The sequence below is a fragment of the Stegastes partitus genome, unplaced genomic scaffold, assembly GCF_000690725.1.
Source record: "Stegastes partitus isolate 25-593 unplaced genomic scaffold, Stegastes_partitus-1.0.2 Scaffold544, whole genome shotgun sequence".
NCBI lineage: Eukaryota > Metazoa > Chordata > Actinopteri > Pomacentridae > Stegastes > Stegastes partitus.
In genome coordinates, this window is record NW_007578275.1 from 315,432 (window position 1) to 341,372 (window position 25,941).

General features: G+C 42.1%; 1 protein-coding gene and 1 pseudogene across 1 annotated transcript in view; one reads left to right on the top strand and one right to left on the bottom strand.

The window, feature by feature from the left end:
- Positions 1-25,941, bottom strand: part of kank4 (KN motif and ankyrin repeat domains 4) — a 90,639-nt gene that overhangs the window by 20,791 nt on the left and 43,907 nt on the right. The window contains exons 2-3 of the mRNA XM_008288165.1: positions 4,288-4,361; positions 178-3,696 (exon numbers count right to left, since the gene is read on the bottom strand). Of these exons, the coding sequence (XP_008286387.1) occupies positions 178-3,696; positions 4,288-4,306 (3,538 nt within the window). The 5' untranslated portion in view covers positions 4,307-4,361. The remainder of the gene's footprint in view (positions 1-177; positions 3,697-4,287; positions 4,362-25,941) is intronic.
- LOC103361948 (plasma membrane calcium-transporting ATPase 4-like) overlaps positions 15,814-25,941 on the top strand; it is a 31,704-nt pseudogene continuing 21,576 nt past the window's right edge.

A 25,941-nucleotide genomic window follows, 5' to 3' on the forward strand; every position in this document is an offset into this window, starting at 1 on the left:
AATTGGAGATCATAAGGGACTTGTCATAATTAAGTGGCATAGCTAATACAATATCATGCTTTGTGAAGGGATCATTTCAATAAATATTAGAGAGGAACGGATTCAGCTCACTGAGTCTCTTACAAGTAGGTAAGCAGCTTTCAGACAGACAGATACACAAATGAACCACAGGCCTACCTTTTTCTTGCTGTTTGCTGGCAGCAGCCGCTTTCTGTCCTGGGGAGTAGAACGCAGAGAGGACACTGAGGGAGCTGACCAGTTGACTCTGAATGGAGCTCATTTTGGAAGGACCAGGCTTCCCTGCTGCTTTCCCTGTTGTTGTTGCTGCAGGGACTGCTTTCCCCGAAGGCTTGGCTGAGGTTCCCTTTACTGCCTCTGCTCTTTTCCCTGTCGTCTGTTTCTGTGTGCTGGGGCTCTCTTGCTGGCCGGTCGTCTGTTGAGCCCCAGAGCCACTTCCCAGCTGTGCCCACTGCTCTCCCAGAAGCCCTGTTAACCGAGTTACAACTTGACCCAAAGCTGCAGGCGATGTTGGTGACTCACTGGAGCCTCGACGAGGAGGTTGTGCCTCACCGGTGTCCCGACGCGAGGCCTGGGCCTCGCTTGAACCACGACGCTGAGCTGCTTCGCTCGAACCTCTGCGCAATGATTGTGTCTCACCAGCATCTTTGTTAGGAGGTTGACTCTCACTGGAGCTTCTACGAGAGCCCTGAGACTGAGGCTGGGCATCACTTGATACCTGGCGAGTTGGGCGGGTCTGGGCTTCTCCTGACCCACGTCTAGATGTTTGTGATACACTGGACCCCTTCTGTGGTGCTTTAAGCTCTTTGGAATCCCGACGAGATGCAGAAGTTTGAGACTGAGATGGGGCTTGAATTGATTTGGGCCTGATTTTAACTTCACTGGAACTTGGAGACGGACTCTGAGTGGCAGCCTGAGGTTGTGATGGAGACTTTTTCTCACTAGATTCCTCAGGAGTCTTCTTTGCCAGGGTGGGGTCCTCAAGGTGAGACACAGATGGGGTTTGAGGTTTTACCTGTGGTTCCGATAGCTGTGCCGAGGACTTAGCATCAGCCTCAGGTGCACTTTGTACTTCTGGCGATGGCTGAGTTTTTGTTTGGGGCTGGGTCTGGTGGGCTTGAGTTTCACTGGATCCCCTACGAGGACGGACAGGTACAACCTGAAGTTGGGGAAGAGACGGCTGTGCCTGCTCCCCCGAGAGCTTTCGGCCTCTCTGTGGTCTTACAGGAGCTACAGTCTTCACAGCTGAACTCTCTGCTGATATTACAACAGTGTCAGTGACCACAGTTTCTTTGATTGTTGCACACACAATCTCTCCTTCTACTGTTTCTTTTTTCTTAACAGTCTCCAGGGCAACTTGTTTTGTTTCAACATTTTCTGTTTCTGCAGTCTTTACAGGTATCACTTCTTTCGTTTCTGAGTCATCCTGTGCAGGACTCACTTTAACTTTGTCTTCTCCTGTCTCAGGAACTGGACTGGCACCCTCTTCTTTCTGGCTTATAGCATCTGAAACTGAAGTTTGGACAACTATGCTTTCTACAGCTTCAACTGAGCTCTCTATAACTACTTCTGCTATCACACTTTCACTGGCTCTTTCGTTTGCTCTCGTATCTTCTGCTCTTTCACTGACCACAGCAGCTGCATCTTCTCTTTGACTGCCTACATCTTCTGTCACTTGACTCTCTGCTTCTACATTTCTGGCTGGATTGTTGTCCTGTCGTCTTTCTGTCTCTGTTTCAGTCTGTTGGTCTGTCCTTTGCGCTACCTCTGTCTCTGTCACCCTGTCCACAGTGCCCACCCTTTCCGTCTCCGTCCCTCGATCTACACTGCTGGCCCTCGGTCTCTGCGGATGGTCTGTCACTGTCTCTCCATCTGTTTCCGTGACTTGGTTTACCCTCTGAGCTACAGGCGTCTCTGTCGTCTGATCCTGAGTGGTGATCCTCTCAGTTATTGTGCCTCGTTCCATGCTGTTGGCTCTGGGTCTAGGTGGACTCATTGCTGCTATCTCTGTCACCATCTCTGTCACCTGGTCCTGAGTGTTAACTTTACTAGTCACTGTTCCTTGATCTATGCTTCCAGCTCTTGGTGTGATTACACACACTTCAACACAGATTTTATCAGTGTCTGTCCCCTGATCTACTGTACCAGGCGATTCTGTCTCTGTTTCTTGGTTAGCAAAATCTATTCTCTCTGTCACCGTCCCCGTGTCAATGCTTTCTCTTCTCGGCCGGTCGTGTGCTTCTGGGGTACAAACCTCTACTCTCATTCCTTCACTTATTTGTAGTATTCTCTCCTCCTTCACCTTGTTCTCCTCTATTTGTTCTTTTAAAAGACTATTAGTTCTCTCCAGCTCTTGACTAGCCTGGCTAAGTTTAGCTTCCAGTATCATTAACTTCTCCTGCAGCTTCTGCATACCATCTGGGTCCTCAGGTTTTCCTTCTTTTGATGCACCGCTGTCTGGAATATTGCTAGTCTCTGCTTCTTTTATAGCCACCCGAAGTGATGTTAAGTCCTGTCCTGCAATGTCCCGTGATAGCTTTTGCACTGCATGCTCCAGTGGACTCTCTAATGTCTCTTTTTGTTTGTCAAATTTTTCTGATGGCAGTGTTTGTCTATCCAGTTCTTGTGCTGACAACCCAGTCATTTCTCTGTGTGCTGAGGAACTCTCTCCCTCCTTTGGTAAGGCTTTAGTTTTCTCTGTCTCACCTTGTTTTTCTTTCCCTGATACAGGCTTTGCTGGGAGAGGCTTTGAATCTTCTACACCTCCAGCAGGTTGACTAATCAGAGTTAAATTAAGCCCTCCTGCAGGTCTGTGTCCTTGTGTCCGGTTGCTTGCCTTAGCATCATAACTTGTGGCTCCTGTAGAGGATGAACTGGAAACCTGGGCTTGGGCCTGGGCTTGCAGCTGAAGCAGAAGCTGCTCCCTCTCCTCCCTCAAAGAGCAGATCTGAGCCTTTAGCTCTGGGATGGTTTTAACCTGCTCTTCTAGCTCTCTGACCCGCTTCAGTGCCACTGTAATCTGCTGGTGAAGCCCTGCCCGATCCTGGGGAACACACCGTCTTTCTGTAACATCTGGTGAAGCACGAAACATGTTCTCCGTTGAGCCATTTTCTGGTGTTCCCAAGGTGCGATCAGGACTGCTTGAATCTGAACCTTTACGCTGCTGTAGGGTGATGGGCATGCTCGATGCTCTGAGCAGATTTGGGCGACTTTGAATTCCAACAGCTTTGTCTTCACCACCTCGAGTCCCTGTTCCTGCTTCATCTGTAGGTTTAGCTGAAACATAGCTAGTTCTTGGACTGGTTGCCCCCCTGCTGCTCTGGCTGGAAGTTCCCCCTTCACTTGCCCTGAAGTCAAAGATCTGCTGCACCTCAGTCACCCGTGATTTAGGCTTAGGTCCCAGGGTGGATGTTCCAGACCATGAACTGTCCTTTTCCTTCGGGACAGGCCTTGCTCCATGTCCAGGAAGGCTAAAATTTCTTGGTAGAGTGCTGAATTTTGGTGGGCCTTTTACCCTGCGCTGGATGTGGACCCTTTTGATGGTGTTGCCTTTTTCAATGTCATCAACATATTTGAGGAAGTCGAGGTCCAGGTGGAAGCCATAAGGAGTCTCTACTGAGTAGGGCAGCTGCTTCCTCTGAACACCGCCCTCAGTGGCCTTGGTCTGAAAGCCGTTGGCTGTAAGGAATTAACATCAACCGATTGGTCTGTTAATCAGTCAGTGCTTCTCCACCTACTGCTACTAATAATAGCAACAGCTGAAATTAAAGAACTAAACGTGTGACAATGGCTTGACAAAATGAACATGAACCAAATCATAGATTATTATCAACATTATTATTCCTTTTCACCCACTTGTACAGACAGGCGGTATTGTGCTGAACACATGGCGCTTCATTATGTAAACCCTATCACTTACTGGGAAGTAATTATCATGCAGTGATTGCGCCAAAACAAACTAATCAGCATGTAAAATGCTGCTCATGCTGTGTCAACTTATGAATACAGTATGAGACAAGGGTGGTTATCACCTGAAGAAAATAAGCCCTTAGTTGCTTTTGGCAACATACAGCAACAGCAGGCCAAATGGTTCATTTTCTTAATGGCACCTAGTGAATTGAATAATGAACAAAAATTATATGAAAATGCTTTATCACTATTTACAGCTATTATAGCTTTAAAAAAAAAGGAAAAAAAGAAGATGTGGTTTGTGGCACATGGTGAAAGCAAAGTGATTGTTTGTTTAAATACAGGCTTAGAGACACTCACCACTTTTCTTGTCCATCATGGGAGGCTGAGTTCTCAGTCATCTACTTGGGTTTGCTACAGTTGGAGCTGGCAGCCTGGATGAAGCAGAAATGAGACATCCATGTAAGATACAAAAATATTGCCCATCATTATCGTCCGAACAGAACTGAATTCTACAAAAGTGAAATTTGTGGTATTCACATACTGAAAAAAAAAATCCCCATCTATTTTTTACATCGGGAAAATGACAAATCTGTGTAATCAAGGAAAAACGGAAAACAGTGTGGATATGGTTGCAGGAAATGTGCCATTTGAAGTTGTCAAAGCTGCTGTTATTTTACAACTAAAATAGGACAAAATGACTTCTCTCAGACGACATATTTGATTGGTTATGTAAGACCATGTCTTAACTTTTGCTGGGAGCCAGAAAAGTGCTGTAAAATAGACTGACTTATGTGGAAAAATCCGACTTTACTTGAGAGGCCCCTTTCACACGTTGGATATGTTTCATAGGACATAGTGTCACTGACAAGTGGACAAAATAGTAAAAATGGACTGGTAAAACTATTACACACCAAGATACAACTAAACCCAAAAATAAAACAAGGTGCATGAAATGTACATAAAATAATATATTAGAAAGGAAAAGATTCATTGAAACCAACTTTAGAAGATTATTTAAACAATACAATAACAAAAGATCCTGTAAGTGAATGATTAAATATGAGCAATAAAACCTAAGCTAAGTAATTTGCAACAGTATTTTTATGCCAATTGCCCTAGAACTGTTTAATATACATTAGTGCAGCAGTGACAACAGTCCAGAAGGTTATACTGAGGGAGGTGAGGAACAGCATTTCAATCATTAGGCTCATATGCAGCCAAGAAAATACATATTTTTATTACATTTAAAAATAAACATGCTGTTAACTACTCTCTTGGAGCATTGTTAAGTTATAACAGGCAAAAGCAAATATTAATAGCACAGTGACGTTAAATGCAGTGTCATTGTGTGCATTAGCTTCATTTAATTTAGTTTTCCAATCCCAACCTTTAGGAGCCATTAAAAGTCAGCACAGCATTGGACAGGCCCACTGCAGGGGCCATTTGTTGCCACTTTATATCATTTGTTCCAGATGGAGAAGCCAAGAAACCAGAGCTGCCTGCACTCTTTTACAATGAGCTTACCACAGAGTAGAGGTAAGTGAGGTACAAAACAATTCAGAATGTGGAGTCAAAACTTTAAAAGGCTTATGTAAAGCTTCCTAATAAAATATCCAATACTAATAATAAAACCCAGGCAATTCGCCCAGCTTTGAGTGAGTTGCACAGTTCAAATCCATATTAAATGAACACTTAAGGCTCTACAGCCAAATATCAGCTCTAAGGCTATTTAGCAAATAGGCACACATTATTCACGCAATTTCCATGCAAATTTGTGCCACTGGAGAAAATATCTGCTACGTAGGAGACATAGCACACAAGTGCCCGAAGCTGTGGTTTAATAAGTGCTGGAGTTCAGACTTCAACGTGTGAGGCAGTTTCAGAGGTGTAAATTAGCATTTTCATTATGTTTAGTAGGTGGTCCACCACAGTATATGCAGTATATGTATTGGAACAGATACTGCAGATGAGTTTTTACACAATTCTTTCGTGCATTGTGTTTTATTATACCCCTGAGTTTCAGGTTACTGCGGATATTATAACTGATGGAATATCATAATACAGATAGTTATAATAGTGCAACAGTGCATGCCATTTTGCTTTAGTGGTGTTTTCTCTGTCAGTTGTCATTTCGTTTCTTATTTTGATGCCATTTTTACACAAAGGAAAGCTAGAGGTCTTGTGGGAATATGAAAACACTATCTCTTAAGAGGTAGTTTTCCCATTTGAAATGGCTGCTTTGATGTGTGGATAAAGAATGAGAACACACACCTCAGTGTTGTAACTTTCTGCAAGAAGTATACTGAAAAAAATACCTACTCCATAAAGAGTCTCAGTACTGACTAACCAGTTGGCATTTTCTCCGTAGCACTTTATATGATTTTGCACCAAATGTTCCATGTGACAGAGCAGTTACTCTAATGGGTTTAAACAGTAAAACTGCATCCATTGCGGCATACTTAGATATGCTGGTGTGTTTGCACCGCACAGTGTCAGGATTACATACAGCAGTTTGAAGTAAGTGCATAGCTGTGGCCATGGGGCACGTTGTGTGTTGTGCAGCACTGAGTGAGGACATACTGCAAGGCAAGCATTACATGAGCTGGCAATGTAATCAATCAAAATGACAGGCGGTCCACCCAGGGACCCAAACAGGAACTGTGACAAGCTCGATTTGGCCCCCTGTCCTGTCTTCACAGATTGAGCCTTAATAATGAAAAGAATAGGTGACCTGGAGCAGAATTGTTGTCTCTGTTACAGATGAACAAACACACACACACACATGAAGAGGCGCACGGATATCAACTGACTGACAGTCACCGCAAAGGATCTGACACCGTGTGATTGCTACCATGGCAACCATTCTACAATCCACTACTTCTGTGTGTCCCAGGAGTGAGAAGAGCACAGGCATTCCTGACTCCTCGTGATGCCTAATGCGACTACGATCAGCTCGCTGTCCTTAAGGCTTAATTAGCCGATTTGGGAGCAAAAGAATGCTGCTCGTAATTGCTGAGTGAAGTACAGGCAGACCCCACTGGCAATTATACACAGTGGGCAGGCAACAAAACCCTCCTTAATTAGATCGTTACTGAAATGGAGAGACAGAGGTAGAGCGGGAGAGAATGGAGCAGTGACAAAGGGAGAAGAAAGATTTTTTTTTTAAAAAGGGAGGAGGAGATAAGAAGGAAGGATGAAGTATATGAGAAAAAGGAGCTTACATGTGGCTGACAGGTATGACAGGATGGGATGAGAAGGGCAAAAGTGACAGAAAAGATGGCAATGTGGGAAAAAAATGCCGGTAACAATCAGTGGTTTGACAGAACTGCTAGGAATTTCCCTAATGAGACAGTCTACCTGACCTTCCCTACAGTGGAGTTGAAAGGATTTTTAAAGTTTCCTCTCTTAATTAAAGTCACTCCTAGCACGTGCGTGTGGCAAATCAAGAAGGTCTCCAAGCAGCAGAAGAATCATGTTGCATTTGTTGAGCTTCAGCAGCGTAATACGGATGATTACCATATATAATGAGCTACGATATCAATTTATAAATAGATGCTGGTAATGCATAAGTTTGTGTACACAGGCAGTGTTATTTCAGCAGGGCAACTAGTAGATTATCCAGGTTAGGTAAGTAATTAAATATTGGAAGCCCCTGGTGACAGTGATGATGCACAATCCACACTGGATTACAGTCATAATGACATGAGCTGAGAGCCCATAAAGGCCATGGTAATCCAAAATGAAAGTATTTGCTACAGGCTACACAAAAGCTAAAAAGGAAGTCATGGGTATGTGTGTCCAAAAGTGTGTTTGTGTTTGTCGACACCAATTTAATCACTCTCTTTGTTCATGTGTGTAGCTTCTCTGGCAGGTTAACATGTGTCTGGTTGAGTCACTGTGTTTCAACACTTCATGAGACTCCATGTCTCACACATACACGTAACCCTTCAAAGGACACACGGTAATCTCTCAACACCAATCCAATAAGCATGACAGCTGGTTGAGAGGCGACGACATCGCTAATGTGAGGCCTGGAAGAAAGGAGCAATGACAGCACAGTAAATAAGTTCATACTGACAGCCGGAGGTTGCAGCGTGGAAACTTTAATGAAGTTAATTTTTGAAGGGTTTGAATGAAGTCGAGACCCAGGGAATCAACGAAATGCTCAAAATCGCATTGTAAAACAAACACTGTAAGAACATTTGAAAGTTTATGAAGAAAGCCACTTCCAAGCCACTTCAGAGATATTAAAGTTTTTATAATTGCAGTATGTGAGGAACAGGGTTACACTAACTGCCATCCTTGTCAAATTACACACACAACACCCACTCAGGGATTCACACATACACACCAGACAAACGCACGTATGCACACAAAATTACTGCTGACCTAACCTACCAAGAAGCATTAATTGAATGTCATGGGTCATTACATTGGAGTGCCTGTGTACTGGAGATTGAATTAGTGTGATACACTGACACAGAGCAGGACTGGATAGAAGACAGACCAGCAGGAAATAAGACTGGAGAGAGCAGGGAGGGGGGGCGAGAGGTGGGTGGATGGGAGAGAGAGGGAGGAGGAGGTGGGTGAGAAAGTGAAAAAGAGGCAGAGATGGGAGTGGCAGCTGTGCTCATATCTCATAGATGCAGGGCAGAGTTTCCCTCTCTTACAGCTTGGCTCATTTTCCATCTCATAGTCTATCTCATTAAAAAAAAAACATGAATGAATGCATTACAATCCCTCATATACTCTGAAGTATCGAGCAGCTGTGGCTCTGAGTGTTCATCAGTTATGTGAAAGTGGCGGTGAGGAAGCAGTGCTGGACGAGAGAGAGAAACAGGCAGCAACAATAACACAGGTCCTGAGTCGTTATCACAGCCCTGACATGGGACCAGCTATCTCTGCTCACTCTTGTACTACCCTGAGAATGTAAGCAGGACTGTAAAGCTTAATACGCTTACTCTCAGCCTCAGATAGACGCCAACACATCTGAGCAAGAGCACATGTGCAGACGAACACAGCGACACAGATAAAGACATGCATATGCAAAGTACTCAGTAGTTGTGTTAAATGCCTACTGCAGCACAAGATTGCCAGAGTGCAATTTCAACACAGCAAAAAAGGTGATAACCCATGGGGGGAACCACAGGCAAAGATAAATTTGCAACTTAATTTAGGCTTTTAAGGGCACCCTATTAACATTTAAGTGTATTTGAATAAATTCTAACGTTTAAGGTTAGTGGGTTTTTATAAAAACGCAGCAGTGTTGAACTTAAACCTCTGCGTCATCACTTTGCTTGGTCTAGTTTTGCCTTCTCTTGCTTGAGAAATCAGTTGAAACCGGTGAGTACGGAGGATTTTCATGCAATACCCGAGCAGGTTCAGAGTTATTTTCATACTTTTAAAGCAAGTAACTTTCAAAAATAAATACGTTTTCCCCACCTATGGTAAAAATCTATTTTTTTATCTTGATGAAATGTCCACATAGTGTTTGTTATAAGCAGGAAGACACATCAAAAGAAGCGAAATCAACAGTTAATGCCATTGCAAAGGGTTTCCACCTTGAAACTCCAATGACAGTTTCGAAAACATGGTTACAGACTTCCAGGGTTTCACAGGTAACAACCCAGAGAAACCATTTGTGTCTGCTTGTGGGATGAGGGTTTCTATTTTATTCTTCTTCTTCAGAACCATTTGCAGTTTCAAGCATGTATAGCTGAATTACTCCAATATTACACCTTGCCACTGTGTAGCGCAGAGTGTAGCGTCTGAGCAGAGGTGTTGGTAAGCTGGTGTGCTTGAGCTGCAGTGAGTAGTAAAGAGATCATTGGAGAAACAATGGTGTAAAGTTACATTCAAGCCATTTTGAAACAGGAAGGCATTGTTGTGATGGAAACAGCTCTACAGAGAGATGTTGAACCAATAACTGGAGTTTACTACATTTTGTTGTTCCAGTAGCAGCCTATGCTAGCTATTGCAAGCAAGCAAAGATTACTGTTGCTGTGACGCTGGCATTACTCAGCTGGTTCCTTGACCCTCTAATTCCTTTCTGCTTGTGCTGTTTTTACACTACATTTTTGCATGTACCATCAGTCAGTGTTCAGCTAAAGTCTCGCTCTTATGAAAGCTGCAATCAATCACGTTACTTTTTTTTTCTGTCAGTTTCATTGAATCTGATGTTATCCATTTTGTACTCATCTGCGTCCCATTACAGAGACGTTCGCTATGATTCGAGTGCGAGTGAGGGACGCAGCTGATGGTGCAATTAGTTCAATCTAGCGAGTTGCAGGTGTGGATAACAATTTTGCATAATGACACACTACAGAACGAAGACGCTCCTGAGCAGCGAACTGAGAAAATTGAGGGAATTCATTGACAAGACAACGGGGAACTGGAAAGTTTATGATTGCTGAACCGGATCGAATGAAGGACGCTGTTAGCATCCAGATCATAAAGATAGGACTGGGAGACATTTATCTGAGATAGCGGAGCTTAGTCTGTGTGTGCTCTGCAGGAACAGATCAATCTCTCTCTGCTCTACAAGAACTATTTGAGAAAAGTCTGGTCCATCCCACTCCAGTCTAAGATTATCTCTGCCTATCTATAGTACATTACAACAATACTGTCCAGCTCGATCCTCTTCTAAGCCAATTTGCCTTCAGTCGTACTCCAGTCTCCAGATACATTTTAACTTATCTTTCATACTTCTTCTTTTCAGTTCTAATCTAGTGTGATCTAGTCAAGTCCAGTTTGACAGTGTCTGTATTCAGCAGGGGCCAGACTGTTCCCTTTGTGCTAAACAACATCTGGCTCTCAACTCCGGGGAGAAAATGAGAGCGGGAACTTCTGTATATGGGCTTCATTAAACAGTGACAAAATTATCCCGCAGGGCTGCAGCGACTAGGCTACTGTTTTATCATAGGTCAGTTGAAACTGCTTTACTCTCTGAAAGACTGTAAATTCAGTCTCCAGTCTTTCCTGGGTCCTTTCATAAGGAACCCATCTTTGGGGGGAACATTAATTTTAATGAATCTCTAATAAGCTGATTTTGTCCGTACAGTAGTGGAAGATATGCGCGAAAATGAGTTTAAAAGCCGGTCACCTCCTGTTGTTTGTTGGTTATCAGTTATTTGCAGAAGCCGCAAGACACAAGAGCCTGTGTCTGTGAAGATCTGTCATTATTTTAATTTAAACTAAACAATATACTCTCATTCTGACTACTGAATGGAAAGAATTTCCTCTTGAATCCCAGGGCATACAATGGAAATTGGTGCTTATAAAAAACATAAAGACCAAAAAGCACAAACCAGTGTCTTTTAAGTCTATTGTTCTATTGTGCAGTTGCCAGTTTCCTTTGCCTCTACATAAGGAAATTAGCTATAAGAGCATCAAACTACTGAGCCCAAGGATTCCACTGAAATTCAGGAAGATGTTTCAGCGTATAAAGCCGGGATCTCCAACTCCCGGTTCAATTTACCAAAACTTTTTATTGTATGTTTACTTTTCCTCCAGTAACAAACTGCATGTTGTGAAGGAAGAGGACAAGACTTCTTTGGACCACCAGCACCGGCTTAAAAATGTCACACTGTGATCATAAAAGGCCGCAGAGCAGAATCTTTGTGAACCAGTGAACGATGGAACAATAACACTGGTAACACTGCAGGCCAGATCGTAACTATTACACACTGTTCACATTAACACCATGCAGTTCTCCAAAAACTCAAAATATTTTTTTTTAAATGTAACTTTGTTAAATCAGGGTTTCTCTATCCATATTTTCCTTCAGAACCAGTTTCTGGTTTGAACATATATAGCTGAATTGCTCCAATATTTCAGTTAGTCATTGTGTTGCATAGATTGGTTTCTACTAACTCTTCTCAGTGTCTGAGTAATTGGAGAGAGAGGAAGCAATGTTTTAGGGTTACATCTGAGCTATTCTAAGGGAGAAAAAGGATTATTGTCATGGAAAAGGAAGTGTAAATATGTAACTTGGATACACAGAAATTAACTTCTAGATGTTAAATCAATGACCAGAGAGGGTCTATAAAGCCAAATTAACTCTCTTAACTGTCTTTTTTTTTTCTGGTCGAGTAAACAGAATATTTTAACGGCATGGATATGTCACCTTTCTGAGCTGTATTCTTAATTGTAGTATGCTGTGAATGAGCACACGCCGCAGGTGTGTCCATTGACACAATGTATCACTCTCTTCCTGAGTGACTGCTCAGAATAAAAAAGTGACTCAACTGTGTATCATAAATGGTACCATCCACTCCAGGTGCACGCTAAGACTACTGCATTAATCAAATCTCTATTTAATACTTAATCCTAAGCCACCAGTACTACATGACGGGCTATTTTTAAAGACACAAAGAGTGAGAGGTAGACAGTGTTTTTGGTGGTTGAAAACCAAGGGAATCTCAGCGTAAAAAAAAAGGGAAAGGGAAAAGAAAAGATGCCATTTTAACCTTATCTACATTGGTGTGGACATGACCTTGGCCGCCCCATGTCTGGCATCTGCCTTGTCTGTCAAAGGACAGATAACCCCCACGCCACACCCTCCCTGCAACTGTTTTCTTATCTCCTCTTGTCTTTTGCTCAATCTCTTCATGTCTGCATACACAGAATGAAAGCATCCTCCTTTTTTCAGACGGCTGTCCTCACACCCTGTAGTGGTTCTCCACTACGAAGAACAGCTGCCTGCTTTCATTAGCGATAAAGGAAGTGACACACCATCTATTATTCATTGGAGCGCGCAGCCAACTCCTTGTAGTTGAAGCTACGGTAGCATTACGGCTACTTCCGCCGGTGGACGTTAATGAGGGTGGTGATGCTAATTAGCATCGGGCCATCTGACTGCTTCCTATGTCAACAGTTGAAGATGTGAAAGGGTGCTAAAAAGGAGACAGAGAGGAGATGAAAGGGAGAGAAAAAATAGGAAAAACAGGCAGAAATCAGTTAAATGTGCGAAAAAGGGAGATGGCGTTAGGAAATTCTGAGGTTATACTCGTATATATGCTGGTTGGTCAGATGATACAAAGCAGAGAAATGGGGCAGGAGTGGAACGGTGTGCTGTATGTCGCTATAGAAGAGTAGATCCCTTACAATGCTGCCAAGTCACATTACATCCTCCTGCACTCGCTATGACAGGTAAAAACAGCTCACACACACACACACACACACACACACACACACACACACACACAGCCAACATGCATAAAATATTCAAATGTACAGTATAAGAAGTCTGGGCTGAAGTGTTAACACGCTCACAGAAACATGAGTTATAAATAAATATGGGGTCCCTGTGCTCATTAATTACTACTTTCTACTTACACAGCGAGACTCACGCATGCGCGGGCAGACATGCACGTTTGCATGCAAATCCTAACACAGTCGGGCGATCACGGAGTAAGACGTTTGACATGCGTGCAAAACACACAATTCACCTGGTGAGTCAGCCTGACACCAGCATAACATGAAGCCAGGAAGCCAGTGGTGGTTTAGTGTAGCGGCGCACGCTGCAGAGCAAGCACTCTGGGAATAAATCAACTTATAAATTCACACTTTATTGATCTTAGCATGATGACAACCCTCCAGCTCTGCTTCCACTTGCATGCACTAAAAAAAAAAACAACAACACACATACATGCAGGATGACACAAATCAAACATACTGCCTCAGAAAAAAAAAGAATTGGCTGATTGCCACATTCAGTAGCTCAATGATTATTTCACTGTGCTGTGTGTACGTGCGTGAATGCATTAATGTATGTTGCCTACCCACTTATTTCTTCCGCACTGTGTCAGCTGCCAAAGCTGTGTGGGGAGCACTAACATTGTGCGACCAGAAAAACACCACTCTCCCTCTCTCACACACATGCATATACATACTAACACACACACTCCCTTTTTTCTCTGTTTCACACTCTTTCTCACACATCTCAGGCAAACACATGTGACATGTGTTCTACCCTGCAACAAGGGACCGGGAAAGATGGGGTAAAAATAGAGAGGGGAGGTTTAGCAGATCAAATAAGAGAAAATGAGCAATGTGAGGTGAAGAAAATGAAATTATGGAGGATCAAAAAACACAGAAATGGAAAGAGTAAAACTGTTTAAGGAAAAAAGAAGAGAAAAAAAAGGTAGTGTGAGTAAACAAGACAAAAATGGGCAGATGAGTCAGGAAAAAGGAGTAAATTCACACAGGGAATTTTGCCTCTCACCTGCCATGTAGCGCCTCTCATCTCCTGTCCTTCCTGTTTCTGTTTCTGTGAGTGCTACTGACCCTGCCTCTCTTTTAACCTCAGCAGAAAAAGGAAAAGAAAAAAAAAAAAGCATAGAAAAAGGGAGGGAGGAAGGGTGGGAAAGGGTTGACGTGTTGGCAGATGGTGCTGAGAGGTGGAGGGAGAAGAGAAGAGAAGAGAAGAGAAGAGAAGAGAAGAGAAGAGAAGAGAAGAGAAGAGAAGAGAAGAGAAGAGAAAAGGCTGTCTAGCTGGTCAGACTATTGGCTCTCTCAGTGTGATAGATTCACCAGCCTGTCCGCTGCAACCAACTGGCCTAGAAAAAGTAACACCCTCACAGATAAATGGGCTCAACAGAGAACACACACACAAAAACACACTAACACACACACAAACATATTAATCAACCACCGCTGTCTGTGTTCATAACCAAACTTTAAATGTGTGTACATGTGTTTAAAACTCAGGGTTTCCTAAAGTCCAAATGACCACAAATGAGACCTGAAGCATTTTTTTTTGTGTGTATGTGTGTGTGTGTATGCAAACTTTCTGTGTATCGGTTTGTGTTCATTCATGCGTCCACTGTTGTGTGCACGCATGTGTGTTTCTGGGGTATGCACATGTGTGGTAGTGTCTGTGTGTTCAGCCTGCGGGCATAAGGCCCTGCAGTGAACTCCCACCGTGCACCAGTCTAATTATTACTGAAGGACTTAAAGTCAACCCCCGTTGCGCTGCCACTGTGCCACATGAGGCCGGCTTTGACCAGGTCGAGCTCCACACTGCATCAAAAATACAGTTTAAAAGCACCCAGACTATCGGAGCTGAGATATCATCTTTGTAAAATTGAACAAGTGAACCCCCTAGTTAGCTGTGTCTGGCTCAATCAGAAAAAGCAGTCTAATGAGTAAACTCTGGCTGGCCCAGTTAGCTCTGTAGTGTAAATGAGGTAAATAATTAACTGCCTTTAAATAGGCTAACTGCCCAGGCTAATGGGTCCTATCTCTTATCTCACTCCTGCACCAATCCCTCAGACCACCAATGCTTATTTCTCTTTTAGCGAGTGTGTGGAACACATTTTAAAAACAGCTCAGGAGCGAACAAACAGCACATGTACGCTGTTTGAGTGCATAGATATAAGAAGCACCTAAAATATTCATGGGGATGTATGGCATAGCCGTAGCAACACCAGGCCTCTGAATTAAACCAGTCTGGATGGATGTTCTCTCTCAAAGTGTTCAAAGAAGACGTTGCTTCTTTCTTAAGTGTGTTGACTTTCACATTGTCGTACACAAAGTTGCACAATGTTCACAGCTTCTGTGGCTAAATCCTCCCCTCTCCATATATGTCCAACACACTGCATGAAATCAGCTCACATCCTTTCATCTAAAGCAGCGGACTGAAAGAGGGTGTGATGCGGCCTAGGGGGTTAAGCTTCTCTCTTGCCGATCACATGAACCGTCTCCTGTCAAGAGGGATCAGATCCCGCCGCAGACCCTCAGGACTTCTAGGGTCTCACTCCTCTCTTGTTTAGATATTGTCCTCTCTAGAACATTGTCTGCCCATGTCACTTCTTCCTATGTAAAAAAAAAAAAAAAAAGTAGAAAAATGCAGCTTCAGAGCGGTGTGCACTGACACAAACCATGACTGGCAATGAGCTGCTGCCTCAAGACGAGAAGTTCAGGTATCCATATATCGTCTATGAAGGAGAATAAGATGGAGCATCGACAGGTGGATTGATGCAACAACCACACTAATTCAAGGTATTGAACTGATTGAACTGGGCTGATGTTCACATCCCCCTGTGATGCATGAGGGGAAATAGTTACTGCTCAAGACAATAGCCCCTCCAGCCTCAAGGTTGGGTGAGGCTCTAAACAAACTTCTCCGTGTGTTGTATCCTCTGACCCAGCCTTATCTCCAATATCACATTTCGATACAACTAAACTACATTTTACGCTGGGTTACACTTGTTTGTGACGTTTAAAATCAACATATCTTTGCCATTTATTTATTTATTTAATTGCTTTACTCTCACTGCTTTACAACCAACTGATCATACATTATACTGAGCAGGACATCCCCCTGGTGAGCCAGAAGATGGAGGACAAGCTTCAAACGTGTTGCGAAAATGTTGTATTTTGAATCTATATCATGCTAACCTTGCAGTTTCTGCACATGGCAACTGAGTGAAAACTACAAGTAAGCAACAAGTGAAAATAAAACTTAAATCTAAGAATAATAGCCCCACATGGGATGCAAACCCTGATCTCCTGGGTGAAAGTCCTATAGCTGATGTTTGCCTCCCTCCTACCTTCTTATGGGACTTTGGGGTTCTTTCAAACTGGCTTACATTATTAGTCTTAGATTAGTGTCAAAGCAAAATAAAGTTTCTTTTAAAACACAGACGAGAATTTAATGTTTACTGTGTAGGGACCTATTATTTGTAGGAGACAGGTGTGAAGTAACAGTTAAAATACAGTAACAATGGTGTACAATTTAATTCAGTCTTTCTCTGTCAGCATTGCTGAACTTATATTTTTTACAAAATTAATTGCCACAAGTGAGTATAAGGGGCTGACCAATAAGTTCAAACCCTTCTTACTATCTCACCTCTACACACCTGGCCAGTCACTGCTTGGTTAGCATGCTTGTCTGCTGAGAGAATGATCACAGGAGTAAACTATCGTGAAAGAAAAGTGACTTTACCACAAAGGGTTGTAACGTGCAATAGTAGGTGGTAATGGTGAAGGTGGGGACCTGGGTGCAGACCAAACCCCAGCTTCAAAGACTTTTCTTGTCTGGAATATTTTAATTTATCTCGCCAACATTCCTGTGTGTGACACATGTGACAAAGTGTTTTGTATATCAGCAGTCTCTGTGTTTCAGCTGAGGCAAAAAAAACACACACTTAAAACGTTAAAATAACAACAGGCAGCGTTATGCAAAGTCTGGCTCCCCCAGGATTCTGCAAATGTATGTGTTCGAATGTGTCTGGCTGTGTAACTGTGAAAACATAAAAATGTTTTAATGACTGCGCTCCGCAGCTCATAAACATACATTTCAGCACAACAGCTTGGAGTCTTATGCAGAATGTTTTCACGGCTGTGGGCGACACAAAGAAACATTCTGCAAACAAAAGTATTTGTAATATGCAGTGTGTAATTACAGCTAAAGGTTAGTGACCACCGCCAGGCTCTGCAGTCATCACTCACCAGTACTTGAACTTATAAAAGTACTTTTTTTTGTTTCTGCAGCTAATTCTTCAGCCCACCTCAAATCAAGTCACACTGTCAAATATTTTGACCTAGCATGCATTTAAAAAACAATCTCATCTCACTTCTCGGAACAGCAATTAACGTCATTTTTCATTATGCTGCTAGGAACGCTCCTGCTAATCAGTTTAAATGCCTGCTATGTGCTCACAACATAATTTTGTGTGTTATTGTTACAGTTTTAGAACACTGGCAGCTTGAGATTTATGCCAAGTCTTGCAACACACAATTATCTGTGCAAGTGCAGTCTGCAGTATGTGTGTGCATGTGTCTGAGTGGGTGCAAGTGTGAAAAACCAAAAACTGTTTTTACTGGCAGTTCTCAAAGAACCTGACATCCAACAGCTTGACGCCCTCTAGAAATAAAAAGTTTTCTCCACAAAATGAACTAACTACACAAGAAGTGGAAGAACTTACGGAGAAATTTTCACTCTGAGGACACTAACACTGGATCGTGGATGTGTGTTGCCATTATATATGTTAAAGGCAAGCTGATTTGCCAAGCGCAACTATGATTGTGTTTTGTAATGTAAGACTGTTCAGAGTTTAGTTTTAAATGAGAAAATGTAATCCAGAAGAGTATCTAGTGAATTAGGGAATCTCAGAGCATGCACAGGAAACTGAATAAACACATTTATTGTGTAAAAATCCAGCATAACTCTGGGACATTTGCTTTGGCAAGAGTTTTCATCCAGTACCAGTAATGCAATTATTCATAAATTGGGACCATGTTGTGCTTGGAGATATGTTAAGGAAAAAAAATTGTATCAATATATCAGCGGTACGACCTGTCATTCTTTACATAGTATTACTGTATGCTTCATTTATCAAGCAAAATAAATCTCTGCAAGATTTACAATATGTAGCAACTATGTTAGCTCACCAGATCGTTCAAGCTGATTTTAGTCCATACTATCATTTTTCCGATGTTTGAAATGTATGTTGTGTGTATGTATGATTAAAACCATACATCACGGCATGAGTACGCACACGGTGTCAAACCTCAGTCCATATATAGTCTAAACTAACCCTGCAGCACCAACTTACGATATGATAGGCCGTAACCCCCTGACGAAAAGAATGTGTGATACATTTTTTCTTTGTTTTCATTGTTCTGTTTTCTCATTCCTTCAAGGAAATCACACATGTAGACACGTAGGCAAGAATAACACTGAAGATACAAACTCTGACAAAGTGTTGCAGGCAGATACCAGCAGTGAATTTCAAGCTTCGCAAAATATCCTCTCTAAGGTCAGATTTTCTGTTCCGTGTGTAGGAGGGTTACTTTGTGCATGCTTGGGAATTAGAGAGAGACAGTGGCATGATATCGCATTAATGCTAAATGTTTCTTAATGGTTCAAATCTATGCAAAAATCAGACAGGAGTGAAATGCTCTTGACATTTTGACTGCTGACTGAGCGGTGAATCAGAATTTCTCCAGCCACCGCAACAGCACGCTGAGAAAACAGAGTGAGAGTTGTGTTACAGGTAGAGGTGCAATATGAGTCATGGCAAATGAAGCTGTTACAATAATGTGATCAGTCCCAGGCTAAATCCCCTTAATGCAGGTTGTACCCTGACTCTTAATAAAAACTTGAACCGCAGCCTGAGCAAATTCTGTAGGTTCAAGTGTTGCGGCAAATATCCATTACTAAGATGGCTTTAAGATGGAAAACACAGTGAATCAAGCCATGACCAGGATTTTCCACTGTAAATGTGTGTGTGTGCGTGTGTGCGCTGCTGCCGGGCTAAGGCTGGCAGACATCCTGAGGAAGGCCCGTTGCTGATAAGGCCTTCAGGCAAGGAAAAGACTGTTTAGACGTTGAAACAGACGCCCACAGCACTGACCACAGTACACACCTCACCGCTCAAGTGGAAATGATCTGAACTATCTTGAGTGTGAGCACGAGAACACGAAAGCGAGAGACAGAAAGAGACGGAGAGAGAGCGAGCAACAGCCCTGAAGACAGAAGACTGCAGATTGAAATCCATAACCAACACTCTTTTCTCATATGTCGGCCTGTCAGTTAAACATAGTGAGAATAATAAGAGTGCCTTGCCTTCCACTTTTCCTCTAAAACTACAGAGATATTGCAGGACTTACTTCAATCACTTTTCATTCTCCATCTCTTTCTCTACTAATGTCGGCGTATTCACCAGGGGTAAAAAAATAGGCTGGGGCCGCATTCGCTCTTTAATGTCATCAAGATATGCTCAAACTCACGACATCCATCTTTAACCGTTTCTACAGTTCTCATCATAATGACAACGTAACAATGAATAAAGCCCATTTTCACTTGTACCCTTAGGTCTAATGAATCGACACTCACTGCAGTGGTGGAGTATGTAAAACACCTTGAGAGTGTCGGATGTTTCACTGGATCTAACCTGGCAGTATGAATTGGATAGATGGATGGTAAGGTAGTGAGAAAAATAGGTCAGACGCTGACACAGAGACCTCATTTTGTTTCATAATTGAATGTAAATCCGTCTGATATTCTGCTCAAACAAGAGGTGTCGGTTTTTACAAAACATCATTAGAAAGACCTGCTTGAGCTAACTATCACATTACAGTCCTTCACTGATCATTGATTAGAACTCATCTGTGCATTAAAGCTATGCATTCATTGTCAAGAAAATAATCCTTCCCTGCCTTAAAATGTTTTACATGCGACTCTGCGCTGCTCTTTTCTTTAGAACATGCAGATTTACAAAGTCTCCGCCTCTTTCTTCAACACTTCTTAGCTGCGCGCTACAGCTTAAGTACACCAGCTCACCTACAACTCTGCTACGTCATTGTAAAATTACACTCTGCTACACAATTTCAAGTTGCAATACTAGAGTAATACAGTCGAATAGGAACAAGCTTTGAAGAAAAATACAAAAAGCTTTACCCTGCGAGCAGATTGGATCCTTTGGTTTGTTGTGTACAAAAAATCCCAGAAGTCATCAGCAGATTGCAGCTTAAAGGTGGAAATGCTCAGCCATAGTGCTGACTGCTTATTTCACTCACATTATATCTTTTATCATATAAAAAACACCATATGGACACGTTAACAAGGAAAAAATCCGGATTTACACTTGGGGTTGCCTTTAAAAAAAACTGGTTCTTGCATATTAATGCATATAAACTCTTCTACAATCCCTTCTTTTGAGGCGGCTGAATGCTACTATACTTACATTTGATGCTGATACATAGGAGCGTGCACCTACAGAAAGGTTTCATAGTCATCAGCTGGTCGTTTTGCACGCCGCCACAATCAGACCAGAGGCCTGTCAGCACAGATCAGACTTTGTTATAGTTCATGTACAGTCTGTCAAATGATATCAATCAAAGGTCTTCTCTTTAATGTCGACAAATTGTTCAAATGTAGGTCTATGTACGCAGAAATATTTTGCCTGTCACTTTTACTGATGCACACACGCATCTGCACCCGTGTCAACCCTGCAACCACAAAGAATCCCCAACATTACAAATCCCACTTTAACCCCTGGCAGTCGCTATGTAAATGTGCCGACTGATGGAGAGGAGACGTGAATGCCGAGAGCGGAGTCCTTCTTACTAGCATGCAAAGAAAAGGACAAGAGGGAAACAAGAACAGAGAAAACGCACAGTAAAACTTCAAGTCCCTGACATGTTCCACCTCTGTGTGCTTCTCTTATTTCATATTAGTGTTGACTTGCCCAGATGCTTTCCTTTGTATATTATAACAGGAGATTTTAGGCTTTATCTTGTCATTTCAGACTCTCATCAGAGCCCCAGAGGAGTTTCTACAATGCGCAAATTATACCCAACATAACAATGTGTCATTCTATCTGCCACAGGGAGCCTTGTTTTGAAAGAGAAGTAAAGTGGGGAAGCATCTGTGCCACAACGTGTGCATATCAGCAGTTTAAGTGTTTCTCACTGTGTGTAAAATGTAAACAACAGAACAGAACTGGAAAAAAAAAAAAAACTAAAATACAGCAACAAACCATGCACCATGCACTTGAAGTAATTTGGCTTTGCAATTATATTTTTCAAGCCCGTCTTTGTGTGTTAAGTGAGCCTGATAGATTATCTTGATTTCCATTTGTTTTATGACTTTTTTTTATGTGAGTCAATAAACCACAAAACAACCGAATCAATTTTACTCCTCGCTGGTTCAGCGCATGAGATGAAGATGTGCATCAGCTGTGAGAAACGTAATCCAGGCAATTTCGGAGCTCGCACGTTTCCATCAGGTGTGATTCAATGCAGCCAAAGCTCGATCGCAATATGATCAACTTTCATTGATTCTGGATGAGGCGCTCCGCAGTGACCACTAGCAGTGCTGGAACTTCAGCACTATGTTTTTTATCATCCGTCTCCCTGTCTAAATGAAATCTGAAATCTATTTGTCATCCAGTGTCACTCAATTTTGCTCTCTTTAGAAATCTGGTTTGAAAAGACAAAGAAAAACTGCATATTGACAAAAAAACAAAAAACAAAACAAGAAACAGACAGAAGGAGAAGTAAAGAAGAGAGAGAAGCAGAGAGTTTATCAGTAAGTGTGGGTGAAGTATGGCTGAGCAATAACCTGATTGCTCTTCCCACAGACAGCCTCTTCCTGAAGGGTTGAACTCTGCTGACCTGTGGGGGCGAGAGACTACACAGACTACAGGCTGGGCTCTAATATCACTAATTATCACAACATCCCCAAAAAAAAAAAAAACACAGCTAGAGATCACGGAGCGGAGCAACAGAGATAGTTTACGTATCTGTTATTTCACCGATGTTTTACTGTCTTTGTAAAAGCACAGTACATCTTGTATGTCTCTCCTTGTTGCCATTAAGTTGTGTGTATTCCTGACCGTGAATCAGCCCTGAAGCCACCGAAGCCTAAACAATGACCAGAGCTGACAGCGATACATCTCCTCCTCCGGTCTATAAGGGGAGAGCGGTACGCTATGTATGCAAAGAGAAGCAATGATATACACGCAACAATGGGAAGCAGTCAAGATTGGCCCTGCAGTGGAAATCCAAACAGTCCCTGCTGTAGACAACATTAACACATGATGATAGTCTAACAGAGCAAAAAAAAAACACTAAATGCAGATTGTGATTGATTTACGAACAAAAGCAGCTTCCAAGTTTTTCCAGGTTGATTTTCATCACATTATGAGATGGACAGAGACCAGCAGCTGCTGGAGAGGAAAGGAAATCAATTTAAGGACTTTAGAAAATGGTTTGCAGTAACGTTAACAGCCTAAAACACTCAAAATAATGGGCATGGATCAACTGAAACAAAATACACACTGAAAAAAGCATGTTGCTCATCATCTATGGTCCGTTGAAGGAATTTGGAAAATGATTTGGAAAGTTGATCTACAACAAGTGCGTGTTGTTTATGCACTCTGGAGTGGCACACTGGCAGATTTTCTGATCTGACAGCCAAATTGACAGGATATAAATGTGTTTTATGGCACTACAATTCAGGTTTAGTTTGATTTAGACATAAGTAGGTATTAACATAAGTGACTGATTTTAGTTTAGGTGAAAATGATTACATTGTTCAATTATCTTAGGTCACAATGAAAAACAATCTTGGGCAAGCCTGGAAAGTGTGGTGAGCTTAGCTCGCAGTTCCTCAACATGAAATGAAACTTCACTACCCAGAGAAATAGCTAATTATGCTTAGACCAACACGGTAAAAGTGGTTTACTACATCAGGAGTTGCTTTTGTTTAAAAGGGTTTTTATATTTATTTTATTCATGTCTATAGACACCGGAAAACACATAGCTCGCTAGCAGTTAGCCATGTGTTCCAGCTTTATAACCAGCTTCCGCGGTTATAAAGAAGTGCCTATGATGGTTATGCATATATGTATGGTAGTGTGTCACATACTGATCTATTTTCAGCTCTGCTGTGGTTGTTGCCTCGGAAATGTTCAGGAAAATTTACCCTGGATGAAAGACAATACTTATGACCATGCTACTGAGAAATGTAGTCCTGAGACTACTTAAAGTGACACTGCTGCCCAACACTAACAACAACCACATGGTAAAGGTTGTGGAACAACTGGGGCCCATCCATCCACCCTGACCTCCTCCCAGAGAGTGCTGTCACAAGAATGTAAGATTTAAGATAATTTCTGTTCAGTGTTTTTGTCAAGTTTTATTTGTCCAGCACCCTTGCTCTGATTGATTTTGGTCTCACCAGAGTCCATGTTACTCAAACAAGAACAACAAGACAACTTTCTCTACAATAAGAGTAAAGTTGGATATTAAGTTGAATGTAATTTCATGCTATGGCAGCTGTCAATGCAACATCTCTGTATCGATAAGACTGTGGTGAGCAGTACTGTAGATACTGAAAAGGACTGATTTATTGCAATGTAAGCTTGTTTTGTGATTTTTGATGATCAAAGATAAAGATAAACTTTGTCACATACACAATTATACACAGTACAATGCGTAGTGAAATGTGCTTAGTACCTGCATCCAGTTGCAATAAAAAAATATATAAAAAATAAAAATAAAATAAAATACCTAAAGTGTTCAAGAAATATATATATATATATACATAGATAAATAAAATAAAATAAAATCTAATTAAATAAAGCAAATGTGATGGAGTAGCGTGATTTTTCTGATATCAGTCAAAACCTCAGGCTATTTGAGAGCAAACAGCTTCTCAATTGATTTTTCAAAGAAATAATAATTGACAATAATATGAAAATAAAACGGAGGACAAAAGCTGTTGGATTTAAAAGCTCAAATCGGGTTAAGAAATTCCATTACATCCCATAAAATCTTTGCTTGCCACTGATTTCTTTTTATTGTCCCACTATCTCAAGGCGCATCTGAGCTCACTCTGTGCCACATTGCACAAATGGAAAACAGCGGCGTTAGCCAGGAGGCTGCCTCCGCTCTCTCAGCACAGGCAATTTGTTGAGTCTGACGGGAAGCTACATGGGGTCGCGACCTTGTCTGAACAATTCCCAAGAATCTCTCCTTACGTAAGTGAAAATTGGAGGTGGGGAGCGATGCCTTGTGGGTCAGAGGTGTGCTCTTACTTAAGGGGTTAAATCTGTTCGCTTGGTCCTTCTGCGGTAAGAGCAATGATGCATTGTGTGCTATAAGATTTGACAGATATGACAACAACTTGTAATGACTGCCATCGAAAGGCCTCGCAGGAACCAGATGTGAGACGTAATCAGAGAGTGACAAGGGTGTAGACATTATAAAGACAAACATCCTTTTATACGACACATACTCATCTCACAGCCTGCAATACTCCTACTCCAGACCAGTGAGCGTTGTTCACACAAAGCAGAGCCATCTTTATCTGCCCTAAGGGAGTCCTTTGTGTGAATGTAATGTTTTCCTTTGAGTTAAAAAAGGGAAAAGCACAAGATAGCATGTACATAAATTGTTCTAATTCAAACAAAATGCTTTGAATTTGGTAAAAAGTGGGGCCACATGTTGGGGATGACTTTTGGGATTAACATAATTGCTGATAACAATGGAAATAATGTCTTTGTGTAAATAAACTGTCTTTTGTGGGAATTTGTTCCTGGTCTGGTTCCAGTTACTGTACATGCAAACAAAAGGAATGTGGACTCAGGCGTTTTACTCCTACATGCTGTTTTATCGTTAGGAGAGGAGAGGAGAGGAGAGGAGAAATTTTCAGTGAAGATGAAGAAAATCTGGAGAAAAGAGGAGTGTAGACGGAAGCTGTGCTGGTGACTAAGCTTGCTGAGCCTCCTAACATGTACTTCAAGGGTTCAAGTTTGGCTCACAGCCCTTTTCGCGTGTCACACCCGCTGTCTTATCTTTCCTGACACTCTCCATGGTACCCTATCTTAAAAAGCTTCAGTGTCAAACTAATCTGGAAGATGAAGTGCAACCGAAAGGGAAAGAGGTTTGTTTATTGGCATTGTAGAGCACCGGCTGCCTATGGCTATGAAGCAGCAGGTCAGGGGTGAAGCCTTCCATTTCTTCAATCTCCGTCTTTCTCTACCTGTATTTCTCTCTATGGCTTGCTCCCCTCTTTCTGTCATCTGCCTCACCACAGTGGGAAGCACACTAAATACAGAAGAGCGCTGCAGGCAGAAGGACTGCACAAAGAGCAGCAGCATGATATTGGACACGGGTGAGCAACGAGGCCCGCCGGTTTAACCGCGATAGATGTGGCAGCAGAGATGTTGACTGGCTGTTCTTTACGTACGGGGGTATGTGAGTGGTGCAAACAGTATGTCATTTTGTTCCTTGACAAAGAGTTTTATAGAGTGATGAGGAGACTTAAGGGCAATTAGGAAAGTTTGAGATTTAAAAAAAAAAAAAAGCAAAAATCAAGGAAACTCAAACAGCTGAGGGGACAGCACTGAGAAAATGATTTGCTGCACTGCTATGTTGCACCACTGACTTTTATTTACCTCATCAACTGGTGTGTAAACTACTCCATAAAAGAGTTATGAGAATAGAGTCAGTGCCCATTCCTTTCTTGTCCAATTAGTGACCAAGCCGACGTGA